The 10,055-nt window shown below is 37.7% G+C and overlaps 1 protein-coding gene across 1 annotated transcript; it reads right to left on the reverse strand.

Moving 5' to 3' along the window:
- Window positions 1–659: 659 nt before the first annotated feature.
- Window positions 660–6,663, reverse strand: LOC148070903 (sodium- and chloride-dependent neutral and basic amino acid transporter B(0+)-like). The gene is made up of 16 exons (XM_087801120.1): window positions 6,613–6,663; window positions 5,588–5,732; window positions 5,391–5,522; window positions 4,587–4,735; window positions 4,470–4,512; window positions 4,351–4,426; window positions 4,147–4,279; window positions 3,723–3,863; window positions 3,066–3,201; window positions 2,914–3,006; window positions 2,723–2,848; window positions 2,517–2,635; window positions 2,341–2,440; window positions 1,393–1,502; window positions 845–1,012; window positions 660–782 (listed from the first exon to the last, which is right to left on the reverse strand). The coding sequence occupies exons 1-16, from the start codon at window positions 6,661–6,663 to the stop codon at window positions 660–662; spliced, it is 1,845 nt and encodes a 614-aa protein (XP_087657246.1).
- Between the last annotated feature and the right edge of the window lie 3,392 nt (window positions 6,664–10,055).

Here is a 10,055-nt window from a genome sequence, read left to right on the forward strand (position 1 = left end):
TCATGAAGCAGTGACATTATTTCCAAAGTCCACTAGATGGCGGTCTCTGCACTATTTTCATTTGCTTTGAAAAACTGTTTTTAATGAAACATCTCATTAATTTTAAACTGACGGCATCACCTACTGACCTCTTAACAACATGACACTGTTTCATGAAGCTTCATCAGCCCATTTATAGTAATATCAACTCTTGCAGCAGTTGGTGTCACAAGTAGGATGACCCACAGCCTCGGTCGTAGATCGAGAAGCAGTGATTCAGTTTTTGGTGTCGTGTAAATCTAGACTGAGTGAAGCCTGGAGGGATACAGAGAAATGACTTTCACGAGGATAAGCCATTTATCTCTCTCACACTCCTCGAGTCCCTTTAAATATGTCTTCACGCTGCTGTATGCTAACAAAACAACTGCGTATCCCAACGTCCAAATGTATTTGCAAAACATGTGGTCATAAATAAGGCATGTTTGTGAGATTTCAGGAATCCTTAAAACTGTGAATGAAAAATGGTGGTACTATTGAGCGATTTTAATCTACTGTGCCATTTTTAAATTAAAGTTGTTTGTTTCTATGCAAAGCACCTTGTGACACTGATGTCTATTTAACTATAATTATTATTATTATTGAGAGACAGAGAAGAAACCGGGGCTTGTCTTGATATCTCTTCACTTGTCATCTGGAACTGTGTTTTCTGCTCTGTTCACGTGAACTAAAGAGTAGCGTTCTCCTCTGTGGATCTCAAGGTACGGGTGCCAGTCATCCGAAGGAGCGCAGGTGCTCGCCAAGCGCTGTTGAAAACACAAATATCCGAATTTAAAGAGAGATAAAAATGCATCTAACGAGAAGTCACCTTCAGAAAGTTTCCCTCTGCTCTCAGCAGCCTGACGACTGCAACCAGAGGGATCCAGATAAAGATGAAGGCGATGATGCACCAGCCCAGAGCCAGGCCCCACTCCGGGTACTCCACTGTTCCGTAGGTCAGCGGCTGGTAGAAAATTAATGACCACACCAAGATGACCTGCGTGGAAAAGGATAAAAGAGCAATTGTTTTTCCTAATTTAAAGAGATTTTTGCGTATTTTTAATTTATTTAAGAAATTGAGATTACTATATGAGCTTTAAGTATTAAAGCCACCACATTGTGGAACAATCAGAGTGTCTAAATATGAAACTTAATCAGGAATATATAATATAATAATATATTTTTCTTATTCCTATTGCAGCCTTTATGATAATAAGGCCTTTGGGGCCCTTCATCAAATTCTTTATGTATGCAGGTTGTTTTCAACTTTATACAAGTTTATACAGGACACATGTCTAAGAAGTCACTTGTGTGTCACTCCATTAATTCCTATCAGTCTTTACAGTAGGTGTGAACAAGGCTGAATGTAGGACTTACCAAGACCACGCAGGGGGTGATAACCAACCAACACATGCGCCAGAAGAGCCAAAAGTAAAAGCTCCTCTTCCCGATCATCATCTCGATGTCATTAATTACACGGTTAACACCTGAAAAAAAAAACATTTAAAAGGTGTCACAGATCAAAAGCTCTTCATATAAATATTTAGTTTTTTCTTTTTGAAGATAAGTCTTTTCTATTAAGTATTTTCCTTTTTTTTTTTGCAAAACGATGTTACTGTAATTATCACAGCGAATTCTCTCAGAAGTACACAAAGATAATTTTAATTAACACTTACTTGAACGTACCGGTTTGTATATGTATCAGCTGCAGCTAATAAAATGAACTTTTTTGTCAAAACAATATAATACAGTGTCTCTAATTAAAAACATAATAATGTATCTTTCATATAAACATATTTATCCAACACTAAAATTTGACCATCAGCACCATCATCAACTTTTTTCTTATATGTATCCATATTTAATTTTGATATATTGTATTTTATTAATCTTTTTTTTTCATTATTCATATTATCTATTTTTTTTATTTTTTACTGACACCCCCCAAAAAAATCCTGTGTTGTGTTTACAACACTGGAAATAAAAGTGATTCTGACTCTGATTAAAGACAGTATTGCTTCTTAACTTAAATATTGTGAGGAAATGACAATTTTACTGTAATCAATCATATAGATATAAAAAACCTTCAAATAATAACTTGATCAACAGGCTGTTTTCATATTCAAGTGAAGCTCAGTTGTTCTTGCCAAGAGCCCGTGATCATGTAAGTTGTGTCTCTGACTTTTATTTAACTAAACAAGGATTTTCTCTTAAACTCATTCCTGTGTCCTTCTTAACCACCTACAGGTACCGATAATGGGGACGGGTCGGTTCATCGTAACAAAACCCCAACAATATGAGTAAGTGTTTCTCTTTCGTATTCACCGTAAATGTAGACAAAGCCGATGATCTCCATGATGACCTGAACCAGAAGGGCCCAGATTGCAGTCATGTTGTCCAGAAGTGTCACCCAGTAAATCCCGGCCTTAAATAAATGCACAACAACATATTAGAATAAGAACCAGATCATGATTTACAGATTAATTTAATAAATAGCTCACCCTGGTCACACATGGCAAACCCAGCAGGAAGATGCCAACACACACTCCGACACACAAGAAACTCCGCCGGGGTCTGAGGACATCTGGGAAGGCATCGGTCAACGATGTAATGATGACCTCTGAGGAATGAAAAGACTCTCTTATGTTAACCTTTTGATTCCAAAAGTGATCCATGCGCCTCCAAGCCTGAAACTTGATGAACTCACCCAGAACTGTGAACACGGTGTCTATCCCGAGTGTGAAGGCCATGGAGAAGAAGAGGACGGACCACAGAGGGGACATGGGAAGCTTAGTCAGGGTGTCTGGGTAGGCGATGAACGCCAGACCAAAGCCTGCACAAGGAAATAAAGTGTCAAGTTATCAAAGCAATTTTTCATCAACAATCTTTACTTCAGACCTTCTGTTACTACTTCCTCAACAGGTAACTTGTAGACGTGAGCCATGTGACCCATGACCGAGAATATAGCAAAGCCTGCGAACACACTGGTGCCTGAAAGAGACGGTCAATTATAAACCACCTACATGAAAAGCTCACTGGTTAGTTTGTACCGTGGTTAGCAAAGCACACAATCAAAGCATCTGTGAAGATGTCATTGTGGAAGTTGTTGTAGGAAGCGAGAGTCATGGTGGTTCCCATGGCGATGGAGAGAGAGAAGAAGGTCTGCGTGGCAGCATCCTTCCACACCTGACAGACACAAACGTCCTCACTGACAATCTTACAGGTTTATGACAAATTCAAATCAAATTAGGGCAAATATATGGTGGGAATTGTGCAAGAGATTTACAGGCGAGGTCTAAAAGAACTTTCAATTTACATTTATATTGTATATTTACCACCTCAAAAATAAATATTGGATAGACTTTCATGTCATTTTTGGGTATTAAGTATTAATCATGGGATTGGGAAGAAACTGTTTTTGTCTGGATAACCATCTGGATCCAGGAATGTTTTCAAAGGATTTGTTAGTCTCATTGTAAAAATGATTTAAAAACTACCTTTTCACTCCTACTGTTTGTGTTTACGTAGGCAGGTCCCAGAACACTATTGCCTCCTGCCAGACCATTAAGATCAACGATAATCCTTCAATTGCCGTAAAAAGACATTACAGATTATGTAAATAATCGACAATAAAACCAAGCTCAGAAAACACAAAACATCGAAATATTTGCTGAATTCATTTTTAAAATCGAGGAATATTTTAGAACCTCTATTTCAGCCAGTTTCGTCAGGTTGGATTTTGATCCAATGTAATAGTCGATTCCGTTTCCAGCGCCCTCTAGTGTCACTCCGCGGATCAGCAAAATCAGAATCACCACGAACGGCAGTGGCGTCGTGACGTAGACAACCTGTGGACACAAGCGAGCGTGAACGTGAACGTCAATAACATGAATTCTTACTAGACTGGGTCCTGAAGTTCAATGTTGACTTCAATTTAAATACATGTTTGTTTATTACAGATGGCTCTTTTAACCTGCCCTTCACATCGACTGACCAGTAGGTGGCAGTAGTTTGCATGACACACGAGAGTCAACTATAGTGGCTGATGAATTAAGACTCAAATGTGTTGAAGCGTCCATAAAAGGGTTACAGTGGATTGAAACAACCTCCACTTCTCTTGTGTGAACTCACTTTTCCAGACGACTTGATGCCTTTGAACAGCGACCCGGCAGCGATCAGGATGCTCAGCATCAAACACAGCACCAGGTGCCAAACCACCGGACCGGTCATGTCAAGGCCGCTCGATCTTTCCAGCACCGCCCCGCTGACACACCGAGACATGACAGTTCAGCTACATGAACACAAACGTCTATCAATCGAACTATCAAATCTTACTCCCAGAACTGCTCGGTCAGGGTCTGGTTCGGACCTCTGATCTCTGACGTGTTGTAACCTTGAGTCCCATTAGTCTCTGAAAACCGTTGAAGAACATGTCACAAACCTTACAGCATCACCAAAGAATGAGCTCAGTTCACCAGAATATATGACCTTCATATTCTTCCATATGGAAAATATGGAAAAAGTCATCAATATTAGGTTAAGAAAAACGGTTGGTTCACACCTGAGGGTGCAGTACAGTTGCTGTCAGGGTAGAAGAAACAGTCGGACCACGGCAGAGGAAACTGAAAGGAAGCGAACAGGTAGTAGAGTGTATAGGCGATGATGACGTTGTAATAGATTCCCTTGATGGTGTTGATCACGACCGTGCCGATGCCGATACCTGAGATGAAAAATAATAATAACAGATGTGATCTGATGTGTTTTTTCCATGACACTATATTTATAGAATTTTTGTTTGACATCACTTCATTACATAAAACTACATCCTTAACTTACTGTGAAAGAGCAGCTGGTTCAACCGCAGCTCATCTATATTGAGGAACTTCTTGCTGGACTAGCAGGAAACAGAAGGTCCAGACACATCTGTCCATAACTTGTTTTTTGTTTGGACCTTGTTCTTTTACTGTTAATGTTTTTGACGTTTTAATTTGAGCGACACTGGATCTTCTTGAACATTATGAATAAAAATTGTTGAGCCTAAAGATAGAGTTTACATTTATAGATCCATCTATTTTGGTTCGTTAAAGAAAACAAGACGATGGAAGGAAAAAAGTGTTTTAGTTACTTTTAGATATGTCTAGAGGTAAAGAACATGGTCATCAAGGACAAGTTCAGGCAATAGTGATCGGCTGATGAAGCTTCATGAAGCAGTGTCATGTTGTTTAGAGGTCAGTAGGTGGCGCCATCAGTTTAAAAATTATGTGAAAACAAAGGAAATCTATCCATCTAGATAGATGTTTAGGGCAAAAGAACATGAGCCTCCAAAAAAGAAAAATAAATTGGTATTAGGAAGTCATATTGAGGTTTGATCTCACCTTGAAGAAGAGGAACTGATCTCCACACGTTTACAGGACCTTGGCTGCAGAACTGACCGAGAGCAGTTTCCAGAAACAGCATAGGAATCCCACAGATTATCAACGTCACAAAATAGGGTATCAGGAATGCACCTGACGATAGGGAGGAAATGTGAGTCACTCTCGTGATATATTTAGCTCCTAAATACCTCAAATACCTCCTCCGTGTTTGTAAGCCATGAATGGAAATCTCCAGATATTCCCCAGACCAATAGCAGAACCAACAACTGAGAGAAGGTATTCCGTCTTGTTTGTCCAGTTCCCACGCGTAGTATTTTCATCTCCAATATTTTCTTTAGGCTCCTGAATGAACAAAATCAAATCATTTTTTGGATCATCGTTGGATTTGTTGGACAAATATTACTGAAAATCTGTCAATAACCAAATTGTATTTGTACATTTTAAAAGTACTTAGAAATACATGTGTGAAATGATTGATGTAAAATAAAATAGAATGAAGGTAGAGTGAGATTTAATTAATTTAATAATATGTATTTCAAATGAGGTAGAATTGAAAAATAGCACAGGTTATTTTAATAAAATGATATTTTTTTTAGATATTCTAAAGGACAAAATGAATGATCTTTGCTTCTTTCGATTTTACTCCAGTTTCCGATCATCATTGTTTGTTATTTTAAAGAACTATTACTGGACCATCCATCCATCCATCCATCCATCCATCCATCCATCCATCCATCCATCCATCCATCCATCCATCCATCCATCCATCCATCCATTATTTCCATCCATCCATCCATCCATCCATCCATCCATCCATCCATCCATCCATCCATCCATCCATCCATCCATCCATCCATCCATCCATCCATCCATCCATCCATCCATCCATCCATCCATCCATCCCTCTCTCTCTCTCTCTTTATATATATATATATATATATATATATATATATATATATATAAAAATGTTCCGATCTTCATCGTTAGTTTATTTAAAGAACTATTAGTCTTTGATTAAAAAATTGTCATCCAAAAATTGTTTTATTAGCTACTCAACATGTTGGTAAAACCTTGTCTGAAATTAGTAATTTACCAACATGTATTCGAAAGTTTAACTGTAAACCATGTATTAACATGCATGGTTTTTAGAACGCCTTCACTTTCTTGAACCTCAATGTCCTGATTAACCATAGAACTTTTCAAAGACATCAAAAAATATTACCTCATCAGTGAGCAGAGTTTGGGGAACTGTGCCTCGAATTCTCGACCACATCTTAGTAAATCCGTTCATGGTTTCTTCAGTTAATGAAGTCCTTTACAATGGAATTTAAATGAACGTCTGGAGTTGTGTTCATTAGCCTGTTAAGCGTTCATGACACTTGTAAACAAGCACTTCTAGGAAGGAAGAAGATGAACAGTATATAGATGACACACTCAGCCTGAGGGAGTTAGAAGGCGGGTCCGTCCGTGACCATCAGACGCCGTCATAGCAGAACACGTTTTTACGTCAGACAATTTTTTTTTTTTCTATTTAATCAAGTCTAGGTAAACAAAAAAACTTTACACAGTTAAAAATCCTTCAAATCAATTATGAAAAACTAATGCATTTTGAAGGAAAAAAGTATCAATTGGATCCTGTTGTGTTGCATTTATGTGTAAAATGTAAAATGTTACTATTTACTGTATTACGGTATTAAAAGTTAAGATTTTTTAAATGCATTTTTGTATACAACAAAATAAATACTTCAATTAAAGACTTATAGATAATATATCGTGAAATCTGGTATTCTGATGACAACACAGTATTATATTGTCATTATATTCCTTTTTTTATTCAACAAAGCATATATTTAAAAATACCTGAATAAAACAACTAATTGAAAAATTACAAATTAACACAATGTATAATATTGTGAACTAACACAACATGTAATAGTGTGATAGATATGAATTGTACAGCTTCAGGAAAACATAAAAACCATTGGCAAAAACAAACTGTATATATATTTATATATACTTTACAATTTTCTGTAGTTCTGTAGTCTGTATTCAAACCCAATAAAAACTAAACTTTCTCTCTGAAAGGATGATATCTGGTCTTTAGATATCTTTCACTGCGTCACTGCCAACTGAACCAAATGCTACTTTCTCAGGTCATGCTAAAAAATAGAAATAAAAAAAATGACCTAATAAAAATCCATGTAGCTTTTTTCAAAAGTTATGTTTGTGTTTTGTACATGTCTTGTGACACTGAAAGCTCGAAAACATACACTCTTCCTGAATAGCCTGAAGACACTTTTACAAATCTGTTTGTTTAGATGGACTGTAGCTGGTTTCTCCAGAAACGATGGTTAAAATGTATCATGTTCAGTATGGTAATGTCGCTGAAATGGTGGCAGAGTTCAGCGTATTTGACAAGCCATCTTGAAGGATAATTGTCCGCCACATCTGCACTTTCATTCGTGACGAGTTGAAATTACAGATGCAGGATGAGCGATGAATCAGAAGCGACATGACAGACTGGACTCTGCTCCTGAACTCGCCTGTGGCACGCAACCCTGGGATTATGAACTCTTCTGTCAATTTAAACTGCTGCTACAGTCAACAAAAAGCAACAGTGATCAGTAATAGAAACAACCGGTAGGTTCTTAAAAGCAAAAACAAGGATTAAGAGTAATTAAACAACATTCACTTCATTCAGACACAAGAATCATTGTTTGCAAGTTTTAAAACAACCCATTGTAGAAGAGAAAATAAACACAACGAGGGACAATGACGGGCATGAAAGTGAGTAATCGACTTCTTCAATAGATTTATTTCACTGCCAGGATTGACAGCAGACGGTTTCGCTTTGAAAGCCCACCAGCAAACACAAAAAAGAGTTTATCTCATAGCAACTGACAATAGTGAACAAAGACCCTTCCTCTCTTCGACTCAGCAGCAGTGCTGCTTTTTATAAAGCTGACTGCTCTTTTTCTGAAGGTGTCTGTTAACAGTTCCAGTTGTATAGACATATCCAGAGAGAGCGAGAGAACAATGTCATCGTGACCTTTTCAATAGAGCCACTGATATTTAATTACCACAAAAATCTCTCATCAGGACAAATAGGTTGTTTTTAATAACCCCTGTATAATTTAGTCATGATAAAGTTATTTTAGGGTGAGTTTAGGAAGGAGCAGAGATGTGAGGTTGTTGGAAGAGGAATGGAAGCCAGTTAATGATCAGAAAGTTCAGTAATGTTTATGTGATGATGATTATTTGAAGGAAGGATTTGATATATTGCGATTTATTGCAATACTGGACAAACAAGGATATATTTGTAGTATTGTCTGAGTGCTTGACTCTGGTGATGGTTTACAGACCACATGACTCTTGATTTGAAAGCAAAACATGTCCAAATATCTGCTTTAAAAGTTGCTGGACTCCACTGTATCCTCTCAAAAGAAAGTTTCCATTTCTTATTATCCAAGGTTTATTTAAGCATCTCAGTGTTTAACTGCTGATTCCACCTCTAAAGTCATTGATGCTTAAATAAACATTGTCGTCCTATCTTTCATAAAATTCCTTTAAATCTGAATATTGCTTCAACACTTGCTGGGTCACTATATGGTCATGCTGTGGGGGGTCTGGTCATTTCTTTTATTGTGTGCCTGCTACGCATATTGATAGCTCTCATGGGCCAGATGACAGGACCTGACTGGCCAGGCTTGACTCTCAGGTCTTAATTTTGGCTAATGTGCGTTTGTGTCTTCACGTTTAGACTATTGCAACAGGTTTTTTTTCGTGTCTTAACAAGAAGGAGCTGTCTCGCCTGCAGTTAATACTCAGCGAGAATTCTGACCGCTCTAGTAGAAGAACTCACATATACCCAATTCCTAAAACACTTCACTGGCTTCCAGTTTCTTTCAAGATCAACTTTAAAATTCTGGTTCTTACTTTCGGATCTATTCATGGTCAGGCTCCTCCTTACATCAGTGATCTGATCCAGCCTTACACCCCAGCTCGGGCTCTGAGGTCTGTGGATCAGAATCTACTGATGGTTCCTGAACACGGTTCAGGACCAGAAGAGAGAAATCCTTCCAGGCTGTTCCTCCTAAGCTTTGGAACGATCTTCCTCTCCCTCTGTGTTTGATGATCTACTGACTCCTTCAAGAAACATCTAAAGACATTTTTATTTGTGCAGGCTTTTCCTTGATTTTCTGGGACTCCTTTGTTTATCTTATGTGTCTTGACCTTTTAAAGTATATATTTTAACTGTGTATTGTTTTTGATGGTTAAAGCACTTAGTGACCCTGGTCTAGAAAGAGGATTTACAAATAACCTTTACTTGCTCACTTATTATGTGTCGTATCTTCTGAGTGTCTGGAAACAGAGTCAGAGTTGAAGATACTGATACTTTCATGGGAATTAACTTTAGAGAACAAAGATCATAAATGAGTATACTTGAGGAACAGATCCTGTCTCGATTGTAAATCACACCATCCTAAGAAAACTGTTGTATTTAAGTTGTTTTTGAAACTTTACTACGCTAAGGCCCCCAAACACCTTTAACCTGGAGAGACTTGGACACAAGTTTAGAATTTTGAAAAATGTTTTAATGTTATTTAACAGTGGCGAGGAAAAACTGCCTTCTCAGGCAGAAACCACAATCACAACCAGACTCTT

This window comes from Callionymus lyra, chromosome 10 (assembly GCF_982586985.1).
Source record: "Callionymus lyra chromosome 10, fCalLyr1.hap1.1, whole genome shotgun sequence".
Taxonomy (NCBI): Eukaryota; Metazoa; Chordata; class Actinopteri; order Syngnathiformes; family Callionymidae; genus Callionymus; species Callionymus lyra.

Coding starts and splice junctions, on each gene's coding strand:
- LOC148070903 (XM_087801120.1), bottom strand. CDS start 6,663: ATGTGGTCGAGAATTCGAGGCACAGTTCCCCAAACTCTGCTCACTGAT. Junction 5,733..6,612: donor AAACTCTGCTCACTGATGAG/GTAATATTTTTT, acceptor TTGTTCATTCAG/GAGCCTAAAGAAAATATTGG. Junction 2,849..2,913: donor TGAGGAAGTAGTAACAGAAG/GTCTGAAGTAAA, acceptor TTCCTTGTGCAG/GCTTTGGTCTGGCGTTCATC.